At 41.3% G+C, this 22,790-nt stretch overlaps 2 protein-coding genes across 7 annotated transcripts in view; both read right to left on the reverse strand.

Annotated features, from left to right (window-relative positions):
- Positions 1-2,670: 2,670 nt before the first annotated feature.
- On the reverse strand, positions 2,671-9,041 carry LOC311057880 (uncharacterized protein). Of its 2 annotated transcripts, none has more exons than XM_084075014.1 (3): positions 8,896-9,041; positions 5,346-5,447; positions 2,671-4,636 (listed from the first exon to the last, which is right to left on the reverse strand). In XM_084075014.1, the coding sequence occupies exons 2-3, from the start codon at positions 5,413-5,415 to the stop codon at positions 3,504-3,506; spliced, it is 1,203 nt and encodes a 400-aa protein (XP_083931140.1). In that variant the 5' UTR covers positions 5,416-5,447; positions 8,896-9,041; the 3' UTR covers positions 2,671-3,503. The 2 variants fall into 2 exon arrangements, with proteins under 2 accessions (XP_083931140.1, XP_083931139.1); XM_084075013.1 differs by lacking the exon at positions 8,896-9,041 and adding an exon at positions 6,526-6,584.
- A 1,435-nt stretch (positions 9,042-10,476) lies between these two features.
- The window catches only part of LOC311057881 (uncharacterized protein), a 40,821-nt gene continuing 28,507 nt past the window's right edge, over positions 10,477-22,790 (reverse strand). The window contains exons 1-6 of one of the 5 annotated variants that reach the window (XM_084075016.1): positions 21,594-21,715; positions 17,317-17,395; positions 17,020-17,093; positions 15,854-15,940; positions 12,795-13,376; positions 10,477-12,096 (exon numbers count right to left, since the gene is read on the reverse strand). In XM_084075016.1, coding sequence (XP_083931142.1) covers positions 11,936-12,096; positions 12,795-13,376; positions 15,854-15,940; positions 17,020-17,093; positions 17,317-17,384 — 972 coding nt within the window. In that variant the 5' untranslated portion in view covers positions 17,385-17,395; positions 21,594-21,715 and the 3' untranslated portion in view covers positions 10,477-11,935. Of the gene's footprint in view, positions 12,097-12,794; positions 13,377-15,853; positions 15,941-17,019; positions 17,094-17,316; positions 17,396-21,201; positions 21,420-21,593; positions 21,716-22,790 lie in introns of those variants that run through there. The other 4 variants (XM_084075018.1, XM_084075015.1, XM_084075019.1 and 1 more) reach the window with 4 other exon arrangements.

Here is a 22,790-nt window from a genome sequence, read left to right on the forward strand (position 1 = left end):
CACTTTTTGGGCAGAAAATAAAATATGTCAGCCAGACGGAAGTTATTTTATTTACTCAACTGCGCCCTCTACAGACCTGGTCAATATAAATCACCATTGACCAGATCTGTAGAGGGCGCAGTGGAGTAAATAAAAAAAAATCCATCTGGCAGACATATTTTATTTTCTGCTCAAAAAGTGTATTATACAGAGAAGGTGGGGTCCCGAGGCGTTCCCCACCGTGGAGAATAGACTTTCAACAACACAAAACAGCCTTTAATTTGATGAGTAGCGAAATAGTATTTATTTTTTACTAAAGTTGGAGACCTCACACAGTAGTAGCATTTTCAGTCCATGGGAATATCACCTCTCCTAACATAGCGTTAGAGAGAAGTAGCTAACGCTCTGGACCAGATCTAGATGACGATAAGGAGCTCTTAACTTCACTCGATAATCTCATTGTTTAACATTACTGTGGACAGAGCACAAATCCTGCTCATTTACAAGCGTTTGCACCTCATTGCTTATTTTGGAGATTAACCCTCACTCTGTAATGCTACAAAACAGTGGTTCTCAACCAGGGGTCCAGGGTCCTTGAAGGGGTTCCATGGGGTCCCCAGCCAAATTAATAGAAACAAAATTGACCCTCATGCGTCTGTAACTCTGAGAGTGTACAAATGGAACCACGGGTCCATTTGGTTCCATTTGTACACTCTCAGAGTTAAATGAAAACGATAATGATGATGATATAGTGTAGATTGGGACCCCCAAGAAATCAAAATGGTTGAGTCCCTGGCATATCTTTTCAAATGGGGGTCCTTGGCGCAAAAAAGGTTGAAAACCACTTTAAAAAAAAAAAACATCGATTTAACTACAGTTAGTTTAATTATAATAATAGCGACATCAACAACATGCATCATAACACTGTATATACATGTATGGATGTTTTTAGTACTGGTGGTTCTTATGTGTTTATGATCACATTAATGATAATCTAGCAAGTAAACAAATACATTTGTTACATAATACATGACGAGTCAATAAATATAAAGTAAAGCCAACATAATGAGTTGATCTTTACCTGCTGTGTTTCAGTGGTTGAGCTGCTAACAAACGCCCTCCTGCTGCTTAACGACGACACTGTTTAGAAACGACACGTTTTACTTTTCTTTGTGTTACATAAATATAAATATAAATATAACGGTATAATTAATGGTATTTTAAAGCGTCAACCAACGACTACTAGTCAACACACTACTGCATTGTGGGTAATGTATCTTCTTCTTCTAAGCAATTTATCTAGACGCCAGTTAGCGTATTGTTGTCCCCTACTGTTGGTCTGGGGTACTGTCCATTGTTTATATTCAGTAACAGTACTATCTAGAAGTCAGTGCTTCTCAAACTTTTTCATGCCAGGGACCCCCAAATTGATATATACTTTGGCCGCGGATCCCCATCTGAAAATATGTTGTGCATGCAGGGACTCCCAGAAGCATAGATTTGTGTTAAAGTGTTCGCTTTAAAAGAAATATATTCAAAGATTTGCACGAATCTTCAAGATTTTTCAAAAATAGCAGATCTACAAGCTCATAGCGCGGCACTCGGTGCCGCGCTATGAGCTTATAGATCTGCTATTTTTGAAAAGTATAAAAAATGAAGGTAAGAAATATTGTGATGCTATATTCACACATTTTGCTGGTGACCCCCTACTGGGACCCACTCAAGGACCCCTGGGGGTCCCCGGACCCCACTTTGAGAACCAATGATCTATGTGACACTTGCGTTCCCAGGAATTACATTTATTACAACACTACGGTGACTACAAAACTGAAAAACGTTAATAAAAATAATAAGTCTAAGTGTATAATCCATGTATGTATTTTTATTCAAAAAAAAAAAGCAGCATTACAGAAAAGGCGAACATGATGTCCAGCACAAATTATTGACTCATTTCAACCTTGCAATTACAACAGCAACAATAACAGCAAAATCAAATAGTGTTCAAGCATCATGTAGTGATGTCTCAAAACATGAGACGACGGGGCTAGCGCACTTGAAAATATCTATAACTGAATCGTAGTTCAGAGTTCAGACCTTCAGTTAAATCTCTCTCAAACGCTAGGAGACACAGACTATTTAGGTGAGATGTTGTCATTGTACTTCTGTGTGTACTTTTTATGCCAGGTGAGTACAGGTGATGGCCCACTGGCCCAGAACCCCACTCCTGGCACTCCTGGCACCCATGCCATGAATGAAGACAAAGGCATACATTTGTATCACTATAGGCCAGGGGTCTTCAACAGGGGGTCTGGGACCCCTAGGGGGTCCTCAGAGTTACTACAGGGGGTCCGCCAAATCTTTGTGTGATGTGATTTTTTTTTTTACATTAACCACTTGAACCCTAGCATCCCTTTTCTGAGGAGAACTTTAGCCAAAAAATAGCAGATCTACAAGCTCACAGCGAGGCGTTGTGAGTTTGTAGATCAGCTATTTTTTGGCAAAGAGGTGTTTGGTGTAGAGGGAAAAAAAGAGCAGACCAAGTAAACAAAAAAAAGTTAGAGCCCCATTGGGTGTGTAATGGAACACAGCGTGATTACATTAAATGGGATTGTCCATGATGGCCAGGAGTTTAGTCTTCAGCAGGATGAAGACTAAACTCCTGGCCATCATGGACAATCCCTCCCACTCCCTACATGACACTGAGGCAGGGCAGAAAAGCTCCTTTAGTTACACCCAAGTTGCAAGAAGGAGCACTATAGGAGATCTTTTCTGCCTGCAGCAATAAGACTGTACAACTCCACATCTGGTTGGCCTGATCAGGCTGTTTAGGATGCATGGGGGATGTGGGATGCAAGTCATTGGACTCTTTAGTAGTGTTTGGTGTGACAATTTTTAATATTGTAGGTTGACTATCCCCTCCTCTCCCTAAAGTAATAAAGTAACTACCTACCTAAATCATAACATAAAAACTGTAAAATTCGGCCATATGAAATGTGTGGTTTACATGGTCATTCCTAATATAAGATTAAGTGAACAAAACCCCAAATAATTTGCAATACATATCTATATATATCATATCATATATACATATCTGACTAATATTACGTCCGTCCCCCCCAGAAGTACTTCTCCAAATTCCTCCTTGCCCCGCCTAGGAGGTACCGTTGCAAGTGGTAAATTGTACATTTCTCTCAATAAACAGAAACATCTACTGGTGCACAAACTTGGACACATCATCAGTGTTGTTTCCTGGAGTCACTTTGATTGATTGATTGAATACTTTATTTAGAAATGTGCAGAAAAAAGCACAAGAAAGTACAGTTTAAATACAGGTCATTTAGGACTTTTAGGTCAGGACATTTAACACTTAAAACTATTTGTTGTGAGGTTTTGAAATAAGAAATCAAGAGCTGGGATATGTCTCCAAAAGACCAGTCCTAATGGAAACTTCTGTTGACAGGAGCAGTATAAATATCCATGATATTTTTGGTCGTCTATCCAACTCCCTGACAACATACAGCTGTTTAATTTGATCCTCCCAGTGAAGTGATTTCAGAGCACTTAACTGACTGAAACTCTTCTATCACACTGTAAACATTGTGACAAGCTTTTATGAGGACACGCTGGTGGACACGCTGGTGTTTCTTCAAGTCCTGTGACCGACTGAAACTCTTATCACTATGTTTACGGTGGGCAGGTTTTTCTCCAGTGTGGACAGCCTGTTGTGTCTTCAGGTCACCTGACTGTCTGAAATTCTTATCACTATGTTTACAGTGGGCAGGTTTTTCTCCAGTGTGGATACCCTGGTGTGTATTCAGGTCACCTGACCGTCTAAAACTCTTGTTATAATGTTTACAGTGGAAAGATTTTTCTCCAGTGTGGACACTCTGGTGTGTCTTCAGAGTGTATGACCGACTGAACCTCTTGTCACAATGTTTACACTGGAAAGGCTTTTCTCCAGTGTGGATACGCTGGTGTTTCTTCAGGCCAGATGACTGTCTGAAACTCTTGTCACAATATTTACAGTGAAAAGGTTTTTCTCCAGTGTGGATACTCTGGTGTGTCTTCAGGTGATATGAGTGTCTGAAACTCTTGTCACAATATTTACACTGGAATGGTCTTTCTCCAGTGTGGACACGCTGGTGTCTCTTGAGATTAGATGACACACTGAAACTCTTGTCACAATATTTACACAGGTATGTTTTTTCTCCAGTGTGGATACTCTGGTGACTCTTCAGGTGACTTGACCATCTGAAAGTCTTGTTACAATGTTTACAGTGGAAAGGTTTGTCTTTAGTGTCAATACGCTGGAGTGTCTTCAGGGGACCTGACTCACTGAAATTCTTGTCACACCGTTTATCATCATTGTCTTCAGTGGTCTCCTCCCAATCATCACTGTCTTCAGTGACTTCAGTGTCAGATTCAAGTTCAAGTTCAACTTCAACTTCAGAGCAGTGTGAAGAGATTTCTTCATCATCATCTTCACTTTTCACTGCTAGTAATGTTAACATTGTCCCATCAGGCTCCTCTGGTCTTTGAAGTAGCTCCTCCTGTTCCTCTTTAATCTGTGGAGGCTCTGGTTCCTCCTGGAGCAGACTGGGGTTCCTCACCTGTTCAGGATAATCCTCCTCTTTACACACAACTATGTGCAGGATGTCTAGGAGCAGAACAATAACATGATAGTGAACACTGGATTTCTAAAATGTAAATCTATTCTTCCTTTGTCCATGTTCCATGTAGAAAATGAGCTATCACCTACTTAAATCGCCAAAACAGTTACAAACTACAGGTTATTACAGGTGTTTCTGGAAACTGAAGTTCTGAAAAGCCACACTCCAAGTTTTAGCAAGATATTACCAAAATACATATTTTGAGTACTAGTAATTCGTATTTCTATCTTCAGTTACTTATTTATTTTGAGTCAAGAAACAATGTTAAAACACGACACACATGTGGGCTTTGATTTGGGAGTAAAGCCGCCTACAATAGGGTTTGTCTGTATGCAGGGAGTCCACCAGACACATTTAGCCTTGGCACATCTGAAAATAGTTGAAGATATACTTGTTGGAATGTCTAAATCACAAAAACCCTCTATACATAGTGAACTAATACTTAGTTGAATGGGGTACCGTTTTCCATATACCCTCTACAACAAATCTCTTTACCTAAAATAGCTGATCTACAAGCTAGAGATCTTATCGATCAGTTAAGTTCAATGAGTGTTTCCCCCAGAATAGGGATGCTAGGCTTCAAATGGTTAAACCTCAAAGCTGAAGAAAAAGCCCATTGAAGATCTGTGTTATTATTGTAACAGCTCTACAACAGAACAGACAATATGACAGAAAGAGAGAGCACATGAAACTTACTGAGGTGTGGATGGTCTTCAGGTTCCTCCTGTTTAATAGAGATAGCCCTGGCTGAGTCTGGAGAGTTCATCTTCACCTGCAGTCCGGACTCCACACACTGGTCTGAAATGAAGGAATTGAAAAAGGACATTAATAACTGGACACAGTTGTGTCCAGTTATCAAAGTCAAACACCATATGAACATGAACGTTAGGTGCAAGGATAATGGTTTATATACAGTATTGTAGAAGACATCACGCTTAACTTAAGGGAAATGTATCAAAAAAGTGATCCCTACAATGCAAATAATGTGAATAAGGTGAAAGTAGCCAATAAGTGCAGTTCAAGCACTGTGACCCAAAATACATCCCCAAGCAACAACTTATGTTCACAACTTCTCTCTAGCACAGGGGTCTTCAACGTGTTCAGGCCAAGGACCCCCTAGCTGAGAGAGAGATGAAGCAGGGACCCCCTCTATATCGTATACAATTGTGTTTCAGATAAACTTTTGCTGCTCTTTTTTCCCTCTACATATATAACTCTTTGCCAAAAATAGCCGATCTACAAGCTCACAACGCGCGAGGCGTTGTGAGCTTGTAGATCTGCTATTGTTGGCTAAAGTTCTCCTCAGAAAAGGGATACTAGGGTTCAAGTGGTTAATGTAAAACAAAATAATCATATCACACAAAGATTTGGGGGACCCCCTGTAGTAACTCTGAGGACCCCCTAGGGGTCCCGGACCCCCTGTTGAAGACCTCTGCTCTAACACTTTGTTAGGAGCAGTGCTGTTCCATGGACTGGAAATTCTATTACCGTGTGAGGTCTCCAACTTTAGTAAAACATAATAATGTATCAGAGACAGAGTGCAATACACCTCCCAACCGATAGGGTCACGCAGTTGAAAGCACACGGAGATATGACACAGATCAGGGTTAAAATGCTTTTTATTGAACAATACGGAATATACGGTACTTCTGAGGCCCCGAACATAATTTTAACATTCGTGGCCATGAGGTAAACACTTTATATTTGAAACCTGAACGTTTAAGTAGATGTACGGACCCAAAGTGTGAAAGTGCAAAGACCATTTAGAAATAACTCCAAGACATTCATTATGACCGATGACCGTCTTGATCCAAGGCTACTCATGTACAAGCGACGTTTGTTTATATGGAGAATTGGAGATTTACCATTACATTACCTTACAATTTGAATCCTGCGCCATGTCGGTTGTCAGTATGTTGTATGTACGTTGCATCACTTTATATGGTTATGGCTGAGTCGTGTGACATGAGCGTGACGTCAGAGGTCCGTGCTCACAGGTCTGCCATGCCAGGTGTAAGTAATCACAAAGTGGGTTTTGGTCATTGCAGAGGTCATGCACGTCACCTGTTTGTCAAGTGGGTATTTTCATAGCCTGGCGTGGATTTAGGGGAGCACAAAACTCTCTCTCACACTGTGAGGTGCCGGTAATGTGGCACTGCAACTTCTAGTTGATAATAGTTACATCAACAACATATGTAGCAAAACAATGTATGTATAGCTGCTTTGAGTACTTGTTGTGTTTATGATCACATGAACTATAATCTAGCAAGTAACAGCAATTACATTTATATTCCATATTGAGTCAATAAATATAGCCCCTACGGAACCTCTCCCTCCGCTATATAGAGCGTACCAAAAAATCCTGAAGGGGGCGTCAACAAGTGTCTTTTGGTAGCGGCGGCCATGTTGGGAGGATTGGTCTTAGGGTTGAGGGTACATGAACAGCTTGTAAACAGTGACCCGACCGTGTTTGTTTTTTAAACTCACATTCACAATGGTGAGGACTTGCTCAGCGGTTAGGTGACTTGCTCAGTTCATAAGTGCCATAGCAGGTCGGGTCGAGGTAATGTGGTAGATAAAGCAGTACAATTTGTCAGCTTTCCAGCATGGAACGTCACAGAGCTCAAATAGATGTAGTATGGCTTGGATCTCAGCTGTACGACGCACAGAATTAACGTTCAACAACCTGCCCAAGTACAGCCGTGTTTGTTCACTTCACTTTCTCAAAGGTATTTTTTTTTACCAAAAATATGAAACTGCTATTTTGTCTCTGCTAACTGAAAGTAACTAGGTAATGTAACTAGGATGCAGAGCTGCTCTGCTCACAGACCGAACATTCCACTACCGTGCGAGGTTTCCAACTTTAATAAAAATAAACAAAGCTATTTTGCTACTCACCGCAACTTTCAACAACACAAAACTGCCTTTGTTTCGGTGAATAGTGAAATAGTTTTGTTTTGTTTTTTATTAAAGTTGGAGATATGAACTGCTATTTTGTCTCTGCTAACTGAAAGTAACTAGGTAATGTAACTAGGATGTTACGCACTGACAGGCGCGCTGTTCTGCTCATAGACCGAACATTCCACTACCGTGCGAGGTCTCCAACTTTAATAAAAATAAACAAAGCTATTTTGCTACTCACCGCAACTTTCAATAACACAAAAATGCCTTTGTTTCGGTGAATAGTGAAATAGTTTTTTTTTAATTTTTATTAAAGTTGGAGACCTCACACGGTAGTAGCAGCGCGCCTGTCAGAGCGTTAGAGAGAGAAAAAAGTCACCAACATCCTAGTCTAGTTACATTACCTAGTTACTTTTAGTTAGCAGAGACAAAATAGCAGTTTCATGTTTTTGGTAAAAATGTACCTTTGAGAAAATGATGTGAACAAACACGGCTGTATTTGGGCAGGTTGTTGAACGTTAAATCTTTGTGTGGTACAGCTGAGATCCAAGCCATACTAGTCTCTTCTCTTGAATACATTGTTAGCCTCACACTGTATTCAATCTTGAAGAGGAGAGCTGCGACATGTGAACAGCTTTCTCAAAGACCAGCCACACATGTACAGTGTGCACTGATCACTGTAGAGTCGGAAAAGGGGGCGTGGCTAACTTTTGGTGACGCGACGTTGGTACAGTCTATGAGGTTCCTCGTTTGTTTCTGCCGTTTGCGGTAGACATTGTCGCACATTTTCCACTTTACATGTTTCTTACCCCTTTCTGCACATCGTATCCAAAAAGTAAAGCATTTCCGCCACTCTCTCAGATGTAGAAGTTTTAGCTGGCAATAAAATCTATCCAACGAGTTGAAGAAAGTATTTAATTTGCCTCGGTTTTCATCGTTACATGTTTTTAAGACATTGCGCAAGAGTTGCGCCCGTAGAGATAACATTACTGATTCTCACTACTGGTCAAATGTTGAATTGCATCTTCTAATGCAAAATATTATGGAACCGGATGAAAACCGAGGCAAATTAAATACTTTCTTCAACTCGTTGGATAGATTTCATTGCCAGCTAAAACTTAAAACATCTGAGAGAGAGGCGGAAATGCTTTACTTTTTGGATACGATGTGCAGAAAGGGGTAAGACTAAGAAACATGTAAAGTGGAAAATGTGCGACAATGTCTACCGCAAACGGCAGAAACAAACGAGGAACCTCATCTGGGAGCTATATAGCGGAGGGAGAGGTTCCGTCGGAGCTACAATAAATACAAAGTAAAGCCAACAACATAATGAGTTGATCTTTACCTGCTGTGTTTCAGTGGTTGAGCTGCTAACAAACGTCCTCCTGCTGCTTAACGACGACACTGTTTAGAAACGACACGTTTTACTTTTCTTTGTATTTTACTTTTATATAAATCTATGGTATTTTAAAGTGTTAACAACAGTCAACACACCATGTTGTTTTCACTACTGCATTGTGGGTATGTATCTTCTTCTTCTGACCAATTCATGTAGACGTCAGTTGGCGTATTGCTGCCCCCTACTGTTGGTCTTGGGTAGGCTACTGTCGTTTAATATGTGACCTTATAAATCAATAATCAATCCCTATTTTGGTCATGTCATTATTTGCATAAAAACAAAACTTCCAAAGCTTACATAGTGAAAATTGCCAATCTACAAGCTCACGTGTCAAGATGTGATGCATTTTGAGCTTGTAGATTAGCTCTGGTTCAGAGCGTTAGTGAGTTCCCTCTAACGCTCTGGAAGACCCCTCGCTCTGTGCATGTACAAGGAATTCCACTGCCCTGCCAGCGTTCAAGTGTACTGAAAATAAACTAAACCATTTCGCTACTCACCGAAGCAAAGGCTGTTTTGTGTTGTTGAATGTCTATTCTCCAACCCCGCACGCCTAAACGCACCCCACCTACTCTGTAAAATACACTTTTTGGGCAGAAAATAAAATATGTCAGCGAGACGGACATTATTTGTATTTACTCCACAGTGCCCTCTACAGATCTGGGGGATTTGAACTTACCATTAACCAAAATGTAGAGGGCACTGTGGAGTAAATACAAATAATGTCCGTCTCGCTGACATATTTTATTTTTTGCCCAAATAGTGTATTTTACAGAGTAGGTGGGGTGCGTTTAGGCGTGCGGGGTTGGAGAATAGACTTTCAACAACACAAAACAGCCTTTGCTTCGGTGAGTAGCGAAATGGTTTAGTTTATTTTCACTACACGTGAACGCTGGCAGGGCAGTGGAATTCCTTGTACATGCGCAGAGCGAGGGGTCTTCCAGAGCGTTAGAGGGAACTCACTAACGCTCTGAACCAGAGCTACTTGTAGATCAGCTACTTTCACTAGTCTTGCGCGACACTTTTCTGCATCAAAGTATAAAATAGGGCTAAAGTCATTGATTGATTAGTTGATATATAGCCTATTTAAAATATATATATATATATATTCTTGGGTTTTGGATTAATCAGGAAAGTAATCTATAGAATAATCGTGAAGAAAATAATGGATAGTTGCAGCCCTACATCTATCACAGCTTTCATCAGTGCACATTGATGCTGCACAGGTCTGATCACGTCTCATAGAAATGCAAGATAGGCCTACAACATATACCAACACATAGCCTACCATGTTACATGATACAACATTTACAGTACCATGTATTAATCATGTGTTAACAATCATTTTAAAACCATGTAAATGTATCACTATGCCTATGATAAACGCAGACTGTATGGTATATTCAGACTGTGACACAATAAGAACATCACAAGCTTTTTAGCAGTGTTTATATTGATTGATTGAATACTTCAACTGTTTCTAAAGCACAGAAAGTACAGTTTAATACAAATACAATGCTAAGATGATAGAACCCAAGAAAGCACTATGGCTTGTTTCCATTACAGTATATTCAAATCATAGGAACATTTAGTGACAGGCAAAAACATCACATAAACGAGTTGTAATCAAAAAGAGGAGAGGGGGGGCATTTTTGGTGTTACGATTGCCTTTTTTTTCCTTTTACAAGGGACAGTTCCGAATTGCAGCCACCTGTAAGTCGGTCTCTCAGTTTTGAAGGAGAGTAAGGATTCACACTTTTTTATGACTGTTTGTACTTGGTAGGGCATTCCACATTTTGGTGGCATAACAGTATAACGTATTTAACCCCTCGTTTGAGCCAAATCTGTGCTAAATGTGATTTGTGGAGCTCCCTCTGGTATGGTGTTGCGTTTGTTGACGTCTGTAACATTTTTGTACAAGTAGTTTGACAGGTACATGGGTGTCTTTGTGTTTGAGGTGTAGTGTATCTTGTAGACCAGGCCCATTGCAAGTTGCTGTACTCCGACTGTATTAAGTCATTGCATGGAGAAGACTAGAGGCTATAATGGAAAGTGTGTTCCTTCCACATAGTTCAGAGTTTGGTTATTGCACCAGAATGTTCTGGGAAACAGGAAAACAATCATGTAAGATGTATCAATTGCAATGGATGAAATGCACTGGGTTACAATGTAACTAATCATGAGATTTCATATTATCGGTTGCCGAGATGTAGAGCAGCCGCTACTGGAGGAGAGGTGGAGGGCAGCAGGAGAGGACAGAAGGGTACCCGCATAAAAACACATCCACATTCCTAATTTGTCAGTCCTGTCTGCAGACACGGCTCTGTTGGTATGTTAACCCCTTAAGACCGGGAATGCATCTGTGTCATTTTAAGATTTCTTTGTCTCTATAAAAATAGCAGATATACAAGCTACGAGCTTGTAGATATGCTTTTTTCCCCCCTTTTTCGTGAAAATGTGTGCAAATCTTTAGTTTGAATATATACTTTTTTAAAGCGAAAGTTTTTAACTCAAATCTTTGCTTCTGGGGATTTTACAAATGTCAGTTTTTTCTTTCCTAAAGTTTTTTTTTAATTTTTTGCTTTTGCTTATTATTTATGTTGCTATATTTTCAATGGTTTTCAAACTTTTTTCATGTCAAGGACCCCCAAAATAATATGTATTTGTCCGCGGACCCCCTCCCATCTAAAAATATTTTGTTCCAGGGACCCCCAGAAGCAAAGATTTGAGTTAAAAATGATTTGCACAAATTTTCAAGATTTTTCTAAAAATAGCAGATCTACAAGCTCATAGCGCGGCACTCGGTGCCACGCTATGAGCTTGTGTATGTGCTATTTTTGAATAGCCAAAGAAATCTTAAAATGACACACATGCGTTCCCTTCCCGGCCTTAAAGGGTTAACAAAGGTGTATAACAGGGGTCTTCAACAGGGGGGTTATTGCAGGAGGGGGGGGGGGTAGGAACACCATTTTTCAAGCCTGCAGAACGGTTATTTTCGGCGATCGGTGATCTGTCCATTCCTCAGCATTTGGCAGTAGAGGTCACTGTGTCTCAACCTGATGTGTTTATGAAGGAAGACCTGAGATGTGAGGGCATATGAACACTCAGAACAGGAGAAGAACTGAGGCTGGGAAGACTGGGACCTCACTCCTGAGCGAGAGAGAGAGAGAGAGAGAGAGAGAGAGAGAGAGAGAGAGAGAGAGAGAGAGAGAGAGAGAGAGAGAGAGAGAGAGAGAGAGAGAGAGAGAGAGAGACACAGAGAGAGAGAGAGAGAGAGAGAGAGAAAATGGTGAGTACAGATACAACTTCATCATCACCTCCATCATCATCCCTGTTAATTGTTCTTATTTTCTTCGTAGTTTAATATCTATGTGAACTGATTTTTATGACGTGGCTCTATACACCTCTAAAAGGGTCTGTGAGACTGTGGATCTGTCTGTGTGTGCGGGGCTAATTTCACAAACCGCTGTACTGATCAGTGCCACATTTCTTAAACAGTGTGCACGCAAGTATCTGATGATCTGCAGACTGTAAGCTTTCAAGTGATGTGAAATCTCAAAATAGTTGAAGATATACTTATTTTAATGTTCTTTAACAACTTAAACCCTCTATACTTAGTGAACTAACCCTCTATACTTAGTGAACTGATACTTAGTTGACTGGGTCGGCTCTGTACTTTGTCTGCTCTTTTCCCCCTCGACACCAAACGTCTTTGTCGAAGATAGTGATGCGCGGGCCGACCCCGTTGGGGGGCGGACGGACGAGTCAACATTTCAGGTCAATTATCGCAGGGCAGGCGGAGCGGGTCAACACAGAAAAAAAAAGAATATTAAAAAGCATTCTGGTACCTTCTCTCTCTCCTATTTTGTCTCTCTCTCTCCCCTGCTCTCCCGTCTCTCCTCCTGGAATCACGAGCTTGTGTTCAATGTGTTGCTTTAATTCATGCAAGTTACTGAAACTCCTGTCACAATATTTACAGTGGTTGTGGATACGCAGGTGCATCTTCAGAACACCTTCCTCACTGAAACTCCTGCAACAAAGTTTACAGTGGAAAGGTTTTTCTCCAGTGTGGACACGCTGGCGGTTTTTCGGGCGACCCGACTCACTGAAACTCTTGTCACACAGTGATCTTGTGGTCTTCTCCCAATCATCAGTTACTTCAGTGTCAGATTCAAGTTCAACTTCAATTTCAAAGCAGTGGGAAGATATGTCTTCTTCATCATCATCTTTTTCTTCACTTTTCACTGCAATTAATGTCAACATTGACCCATCAGGCTCTTCTGGTCTTTGAAGTAGCTCTTCCTCTTCCTCTTTAAGCTCCTCCTGTTCCTCTTTAATGTGTGGAGGCTCTGTTTCCTCCTGGAGCAGACTGGGGCTCCTCTCCTGTTCAGCAGGAACCTCCTCTTTACACACAACCATGTGCAGGATGTCTAGGAGCAGAACAATAACATGATAGTGAACACAAGATATGCTTCAGAAAACAAGGCAAAAATGGTCACTACAAAACGACAAAAACTGTGTATAAACTATGTTCTGATATTTTTGTACTTTATTATATACAACTACGTTTATTATATACAAGTTTATTATAAATGGAATACAGATTATTATTTGTCAACAACAAAAAGTATTCTTCCTATGTCTATATTTCATGTAGAAAATGAGCTTTCACTGACTTAGATTACAGGTGTTTCAAGAAACTGAAGTTCTGAAAAGTCACGCTTCAAAGTTTCAGCAAGATATTAGCAAAATACATATTTAGAGTACAGCAGTAATTAGAATTTCCATGTTTAGTTACTTATTTAATTTGAGTCATGAAACAATGTTAAAACACAATACTTCACACGTGGGCTCTGATCTGGGAGTAAAGCCGTCTAGGATAGGGTTCGTCTGTATGCAGAAAGTCCGCCGGACAAATTATCAGCCTCAGCGCACCGCCAAGACAGAGTTGGCTAGCGCCTAGATTACACGTCAGAAAAATATAGGCTGTCACAATGCATAATGCAGCTAGTTGTGTTTAACATCATGTAGCTACGGTATGTTTCACCTACTCATAACACGAGTGAACCCTCACAGGAGAGCGTGCACTGGGGCTTGGCAATCATCATTATCATGTCATTGAACATGCAAGATATTAACCACGTCACACAATATGGAACAATATAGCCTACTGTGGATAGACGCTGCCCCACTCACCCTGCATGTAGGCTACAGCTAAAGGCAGCCACTCACAGCAATTCCTTCACACTTCAAGTGTTTAAAGTGTTTGAATTCTGGTCGTGGAATTTAAAATAAGGGCACAGTTGACCTGTAACATGCTGTTTTTTTTTAGAAGAATGCTGACTTTTCACTTGTTCTATGCTTAATAAAATAAGTGTGAACCTATTTGGTATAAATATTAAGGTATGAAATGTTGTCCATATTGTGCAGCCCCAGTGTGCACTCCAGTGTGTGCACGCACAAGTCATTTCTTTCCTCCAAGAGACCCTGGTAGGTACTGTATGTATGCATGTATGTCCCCTTAAAAAGCGAACAATCACAGCTCATGCCACTAAGTGCATGATGTCATGAAACAGAAGCATCTCCTGTCATGAAAGCTTGACATGTCAGGTGAAATTTGGGTCATGGCTTAAAATGTATGTTGTCTATGTTTTTTTGATGCGTGGCAAGATGTCTAGAAATGGGTCTGTGAGTCTGTGAGTCTGTCTGTCTGTGTATCCGGGCCTAACCTCACACACCGCTGTACCGATCAACACCAAATTCCTTATGCACGCTGCCAGTTGGCCAAGGAAGTATTTTTCACACCTGAGATAATGTGCAGGTTTTATTTCCAGATTATCAAAGTGCAGACTGTAATCTGTCAAATGACGTGTCATGCACTGAAATCTGTAGACGAACCAGTGTTGATTTTGACAGCAAATCTTGATTTAGTCATAGTCTTTTGAATCAAATTCCATTTCGTTTTAGTCATATTTTAGTCATCTGAAATGTTTTGGTTTTTGTCAAGTTTTAGTCGACTAAATATCAAAAGATTATAGTCGACTAAATCTACAGATTTAGTCGACTAAAATGTATTTTGGCGGTGCCTTGATGGCGTCGTAATGGCTGATTTTACACTTGGTTGCATGCTGAAAATAGCCGATCTACAAGCTCACAAAGCATCGCAGCGTGACGCGTTGTGAGAGCGCAACACCCGAGCGCAACCAAACTACTGGATCTCTTCTCCACTAGTCCCTCACTAACATTTTAGTCTAGTTTTTATTTGTTGACAAAATTGTCTTTATATTTAGTCTTAGTTTTCGTACCTTATATTTATTTCATTTTTATTTTGTTTTCGTCAGTGAAAAAATGGTAGACTAACATTTTTTCGTCCTAGTTTTAGTCGACAAAATCAACACTGAGTTGAATGTTTTAACCACTAAAACCCTCTATACATGGTACACGAACATTCTATACTTAGTGAACTAATACTTAATTGACAGGGGTTTGTTCTGTACTTGGTCGGCTCTTTTTTTCCCCTCTACACCAAATGTCTGTACTAAAATAGCCTATCTGCAAGCTTACAATGTGTCATAACACGACACGTTGTGAGCTTGTAGATCGGCTATTTTCAACAAATGTTCCCCCAAGAATAGGGATGCTATGGTTCAAGTCAAGTGGGTAAACCTCAAATCAAGAAGCTGAGAAAAAGCCTGTCTGTCATAGATCTGTGTTATCTCACACAGATCACACTCACAGACCCATTTCTAGACGTCTCACCTCCAACAGAGCCAAACCATAAAAGATATTTTTTACGTGACATGTTTTGGCCTGTTTGCTTGATTATTTTATAGTGAAAATTTGATATTGTGACAGCTCTAAAACAGAACAGAAAATATGAAAGAAATAGAGAGCACATGAAACTTACTGAGGTGTGGGTGGTCTTCAGGTTCCTCCTGTTTAATAGAGTCTGGAGAGTTCATCTTCACCTGCACTCTGGACTCCACACACTGGTCTGAATGAAGGAATTGAATAAGGACTTTAATAACAGGACACCTAATGGTCTCAAGAATAACAATAATATCTGCAGAAGGTAAAGGCAAAATGGCCTACGCCCAACTTTCCAACATATGAACGTGCGGTGCAAAGATGATGGTATATATATATAGTATTATAGAAGAAATCATGCTTAACTTAAGATTACACAAAGGAATCTTAAAGGTAGGGTAAGTGATTTTCTTTTGTTAAAATAAGTGTTAAATAGCTCTATATTCTGATATTACTCAATGCTATAGAGTGTTTGTTCAGTAACAGGAGTCTCCTTGTCTCTCCACCTCTATATTAAACAGAAAATGCATTTTGATGGTGATGATTACTGTGAAAATATAGTGCTTTAACCTTTTAACCAAAACACTTTTAAAAATATCACTTACCCTACCTTTAAGTTAATCTTAAATTACACACACACACACACACACACACACACACACACACACACACACACACACACACACACACACACACACACACACACACACACACACACACACACACACACACACACACACACACACACAGAGAGATCCTGAAGTTGTGTAGAAAGATGTCCCATCTTCAGTGGTGGAAAAAGTACTTATATTTCTTACTTAAGTAAAAGTATCAATGCTGCATTGTAGAAATACTCTGTTACAAGTAAATGTCCAGAATTAAAAATTGACTTGAGTAAAAGTGCAAAAGTATTGGTATCAAAATGTACTTATACCAAAAGTAAAAGTACTAAAATGTTTGAAAATATCTGATCTACAAGCTCACAACGAGTCGCACCGCGACTTGTTGTGAGCTCATTTGTCCAGTGCATAGCCTACTGCAGGCCTTGTTGACTAGATCGATTATTTTTAAGGGGAAAAGTCATCATTAACATGCAAGTCAATGGGTGAGAAGCAGAGCTTGCCAGGCTCTGCCAGGCCTGGGTGTGACTAACTTCGCACCACCAGTCACAGAGTGGAGTGGGTGGGGCTTAGCGAAGGGTCCATTACTCACCCACCAACCAACAAACACAAGTAAACAGTTATGGCTTGCCTTGCACATACGTACCTTCAGGGGATTCAAGAGGATCTGTCTCCATTTGAGGGCCCTTGTTATCATCCCGTATTCTTTTTCTTTTATATCTAGAAAAATAAAAACAGTACAGTATGGTAAAGTTAATGTACTAAATAATTAGCAACATATAAAATAACACAATAACAAACAAGACCAAAAACTGACCTTATTTGTTCACATACTAAACAAGCAACAAAGGGCAAAGGCAGATTACAATATTACAATTGATGACTGGTCAGTTGATGAATGGTCAGTTGAAACTGTTACAATATACCAGTACATGACACTGACCGTCTCTGGTTGTCTCTGGTGCTGTGGGAAAAAATTGATGGAACAAAATCTGGACTGTCATAATCCATGGACGGTGCTCCTGATGAAGAGACAGAGGACAGATTACACTGGCTGACTGGCCTTTTCAGGAGGGGCGAGATCCAAATGTGGCAGTGGCGTGCGCCGCGGCGGCCGCCACGTCCGCCACGACCGCCACGGCGGGTGGCGGCCGTCGTGGCGGCCGCCACAACCGCCGTCACGACCGCCACGGCGGGTGACGGCCGCCACAACCGCCGTGGCAACCGCCGCGTCCGCCAGATCCTCCGCCATAACCGCCGCGTCCGCCAGATCTTCCGCCATAACCGCCGCCTCTGCCGCCGGCGCCGCGTCCGTCAGATTTTCAGCCATAACCGCCGCGTCCGCCAGATCTTCCAAAATGTGGCGTTGGCGGGCGCCGCGGCGGTTGTGGCGCTCGCCGCGAGCGCCGCGGCGGTTGTGGCGCTCGCCGCGAGCGCCGCGGCGGTTGTGGCGAACGCCACGACCGCCGTGAAAACCGCCCCAAGCGCCGCGAGCGCCACGTAGGGTCCGCCATCCGATCCATCGACCATATCTGCGCTCTTCTGGCGCAGCCCCCCCCCCCCACATGTCCCCCCCACCTGCGTGCCCCCCCCCCCCCCCCCCCGGGACCCCCCCCCGGGACGCCCCCCCGCCCAACGGGTGGATAGTAATAATTGTATATTTTGCGCATTTGATCCAGAGCAGTTGAGATTTGATTCGGCCATATCTTTCTGAATGTAACTTGCATTTTTATAATTGTATTTTTCATATGATCTGTAAAGTTTATATTTTCATTTGCTACCAGGCATGAATTCATTATAATTTATTATATATATTTTTCCTTATTTTCTTTCTTTATTTACACGTGCGTAATGAACGAAGCATTTGAGATTTCATCCGCCCAGATCTTTCTGAATTTTACTTGAATTATTATAATTTTAATGTTTATATGATCCGTAAATTTTATATTTTCATGTGGTATCAGGCATGAATTTATTTTAATTTATTTTATTATTTTATTTCATTTATTTACATGCGCGCAATTACACACGCATCTAACTATTGGACTCAGCTCTGGGGACACGGTGCGGCTGCAGAGTTCACCTTGAGTTTTGTCATTACAATTTTACTGTAGCCTAATCCACAAAAGTGTGACTGACTGTTAATTCCTTGAGTCAATACATTGTGTTTTTATCACCGGTGCCAGTATTATTATTATTATTGTTAATAGACCTTGCAACATAGAGCAACTTAAGTGCTTGCAGAACTTAAGCACACTTATTCTCCAGACAGACGACAGAAACAGTCTGTCTGTCTGTCTGTCTGTCTGTCTGTCTGTCTGTCTGTCGGTATATATACGTGCATAAATTAAGCTTGGGTCATTGGTCAATGAACCTGGTGTGTCGGTCAGAAAATAACTGATCTATAAACTCACAACTCATCGCATCCTCATTCATTTCACTGGTCAAATGCAACAGACAGACAGCCAGACAGACAGCCAGACAGACAGACAGACAGACAGACAGACAGACACGGTCAGAGACGCACCAGTACCACCGAGTGCTAGTATGGAGCTTGTTGTTGCGTCTTTGAACAGTTCACACAGCGAGCAAAACTTGGGGAGCCCGATTTGGGGGCTATGCAAACAGGGACTATTAATTAACCATGCTACAAGTAAATAATATAACACACAATTTGGATGAAAAGGCGCATGTGTAAATGAAAATAAAATAATATATTGGCTATAATCAAGTCTACTTATCAATCTGTCCGTAAGTCCGTCCGTCCGTCCGTCCGTCCGTCCAGACAGACAGACAGACAGACAGACAGACAGACAGACAGACAGACAGACAGACAGACAGACAGATCTGTCTGTCTTATTGACGTAACCATGGTAAATATAATTAGCTTGCATAATGTTAATAGCCTAATATAATAATATAGCCTATCATAATTATCTTTGGTTATAACCGTGTAGCCTACAGTATAATATATTTATATTATCTATCTATCTATCTATCTATCTATCTATCTATCTATCTATCTATCGCGCTGCAGCTTGTTGATCGGCTATTTTTGGTGTCACGGCCTGGATCTGTCTGTCTGTCTGTCTGTCTGTCTGTCTGTCTGTCTGGCTGGCTGTCTGTCTGTTGCATTTGACCAGTGAAATGAATGAGGATGCGATGAGTTGTGAGTTTATAGATCAGTTATTTTCTGACCGACACACCAGGTTCATTGACCAATGACCCAAGCTTAATTTATGCACGTATATATACCGACAGACAGACAGACAGACAGACAGACAGACAGACAGACAGTTTCTGTCTGTCTGCCTGGAGAATAAGTGTGCTTATATTATTAAGTTCTGCAAGCACTTAAGTTGCTCTATGTTGCAAGGTCTATTAACAATAATAATAATAATACTAGCACCGGTGATAAAAACACAATGTATTGACTCAAGGAATTAACAGTCAGTCACACTTTTGTGGATTAGGCTACAGTAAAATTGTAATGACAAATTTCAAGGTGAACTCTGCAGCCGCACCGTGTCCCCAGAGCTGAGTCCAATAGTTAGATGCGTGTGTAATTGCGCGCATGTAAATAAATGAAATAAAATAATAAAATAAATTAAAATAAATTCATGCCTGATACCACATGAAAATATAAAATTTACGGATCATATAAACATTAAAATTATAATAATTCAAGTAAAATTCAGAAAGATCTGGGCGGATGAAATCTCAAATGCTTCGTTCATTACGCACGTGTAAATAAAGAAAGAAAATAAGGAAAAATATATATAATAAATTATAATGAATTCATGCCTGGTAGCAAATGAAAATATAAACTTTACAGATCATATGAAAAATACAATTATAAAAATACAAGTTACATTCAGAAAGATATGGCCGAATCAAATCTCAACTGCTCTGGATCAAATGCGCAAAATATACAATTATTACTATCCACCCCTTGGGCGGGGGGGGGTCCCGGGGGGGGGGGGGGGGGGGCGCACGCAGGTGGGGGGGGGGGACATGTGGGGGGGGGGGGGGGCTGCGCCAGAAGAGCGCAGATATGGTCGATGGATCGGATGGCGGGCCCTACGTGGCGCTCGCGGCGCTTGGGGCGGTTTTCACGGCGGTCGTGGCGTTCGCCACAACCACCGCGGCGCTCGTGGCGGTTGGCGAGCGCCACAACCGCCGCGGCGCTCGCGGCGAGCGCCACAACCGCCGCGGCGCTCGCGGCGTCCGCCACAACCGCCGCGGCGTCCGCCACAACCGCCGCGGCGCTCGCGGCGAACGCCACAACCGCCGCGGCGCTTGCGGCGAGCGCCACAACCGCCGCGGCGCCCGCCAACGCCACATTTGGATCTCGCTGTCTCTCGGCCTTTTTCACAGCGAGCTATGTTAGGTATTACCAATGACACTAATTAACATTAACATCAAAAAGAGTCGGTGCAAATTGGCTCACATGAAAGGCTCAGACCAACAGACCCTTTAACTACTTTCACGACGTGAGCTTGTAGATCGGCTATTTTCAGCATTTTAAAAAACAGGAGCTCAGCCAGCTCAAACTGCACACTGGTTAACGTTATCCACAGTTTAAGAACATTGCTTGTACAACACATGTGATATCAGCTGATGAAGACACTCCTCCACAATGTTAAGCCTGAACCAAGAAACCTACCTCATATGTAATGTAGCAATGCACTTAAAACGTAATTAAAAGTACCCCATCACCAACTGAACAATACTATAACTTATTTAATATGTCAGTTCAATGAATCACACACAGTGTAAACTTACTCATTGCATACCTAGCTAAGATAATATTAGAAAACAAACATACCAGATATGAAGTGGGCGCCGCACAAACTCATATCACCGTTTGAACCACTGGAACCCCAATCCGCCCTTTTAATGACCTGTAGCCATAATCTTCTTCTGTTTTTATGAAATGGGTGTGATCCCCTTGGAATATTGAACATTTTCCACCCATCTTTTGATTTATTGGCACAATTTACTGCACAACAGCTTCTAGTCATGTTTGTTTTCGAAGCGATGGCATCTAACTCCCGACCACAACAACAACAGAGTAAAGCCAAGGGTGCTTCCGGGTTCACGCCTTGGGTTCACTTCGTTCTACCCCAGGCATGCGCAGATTGCGCACTCTGCTCTGTGATGACGTCGCGCGGAAACCTATGTATGTAGTATAACCCAACATAATGAGTTGATCTTTACCTGCTGTGTTTCAGTGGTTGAGCTGCTAACAAACGTCTTCCTGCTGCTTAACACGACACTGTATAGAAACGACACGTTTTAGTTTTATTTGTATTTTTAAGTGTCAACAACGCGAACAGTCTTCTCCCGGGTGGTTGAAGCCAGAAGGGGGCGAGGGGCGGGGCTGGCGGAGGAGCAATGTTCTCACTAAATAAGCGTAGAGGAATATCTTGCGGAGTTTCAATGTTAATATGTAAATATGGCAACTCATTTAGATGTAGGTTTATGGTTTCCCATGGACTATAGCAGTTGCAATTTCTCTTCTTTCATAACATAATCCCCACACCAAGAGTAAAAAAAGAAAAAACGTTTCAGTCATTCGGTCCGACTTCACTGTAGCCCATAGTAGCCTTTTCATACGCGATATGTGAAAGTTTATAATATTTAGAGAAATTGAAAAATGTCAAATACAAAAGTAGTCGTAGTAGTGAATATTTATTTTTGTTTCTCATAAGCGTGCGTCCGTTGTATTTTTGTTTCTCATCATCCGTTGTCGCGTTGTTCTTTTTTTACTCTTGGTGTGGGGATTATGTTATGAAAGAAGAGAAATTGCAACTGCTATAGTCCATGGGAAACCATAAACCTACATCTAAATGAGTTGCCATATTTACATATTAACATTGAAACTCCGCAAGATATTCCTCTACACTTATTTAGTGAGAACATTGCTCCTCCGCCAGCCCTGCCCCTCGCCCCCTTCTGGCTTCAACCACCCGGGAGAAGACTGTTCGCGTCAACAACAGTCAGTCAACACACCATGTTGTTTTCACTAATGCATTGTGGGTATCTTCTTCTTCTTCTCTTATTTACTGGCGGTTCGCAACCAACTTAAAGGTGCATATCGCCACCTACTGTACAAGAGTGTCATCATATCAAATATCCCATCAATGAACTATTATTTATATTTTGCTAATTAACCTAGAGTCATGTAAAAAAGTGCCTTTCTAACCATCTACTCCCTTTCCCTCTGTTCCAAGAATCCCCATAATATCCCATTCCAAAGCTTCAACAACTTTGTTATATAATTGTGTTCTTTCCTCTGCATAACTGTCACATTTCAATAGAATGTGTTCTACATTTTCAGTTTCTCCACAGTTCCCACATTTGTTGCTCTCTGCCTTACCCATCACATACATACTATTTAACCGACCCTGTATG

The sequence above is a fragment of the Gymnoscopelus microlampas genome (genome assembly GCF_963454915.1).
Source record: "Gymnoscopelus microlampas genome assembly, chromosome: 12".
Classification (NCBI taxonomy): Eukaryota; Metazoa; Chordata; class Actinopteri; order Myctophiformes; family Myctophidae; genus Gymnoscopelus; species Gymnoscopelus microlampas.

Coding starts and splice junctions, on each gene's coding strand:
- LOC311057880 (XM_084075014.1), bottom strand. CDS start 5,415: ATGAACTCTCCAGACTCAGCCAGGGCTATCTCTATTAAACAGGAGGAA. Junction 4,637..5,345: donor TGAAGACCATCCACACCTCA/GTAAGTTTCATG, acceptor TTCTGCTCCTAG/ACATCCTGCACATAGTTGTG.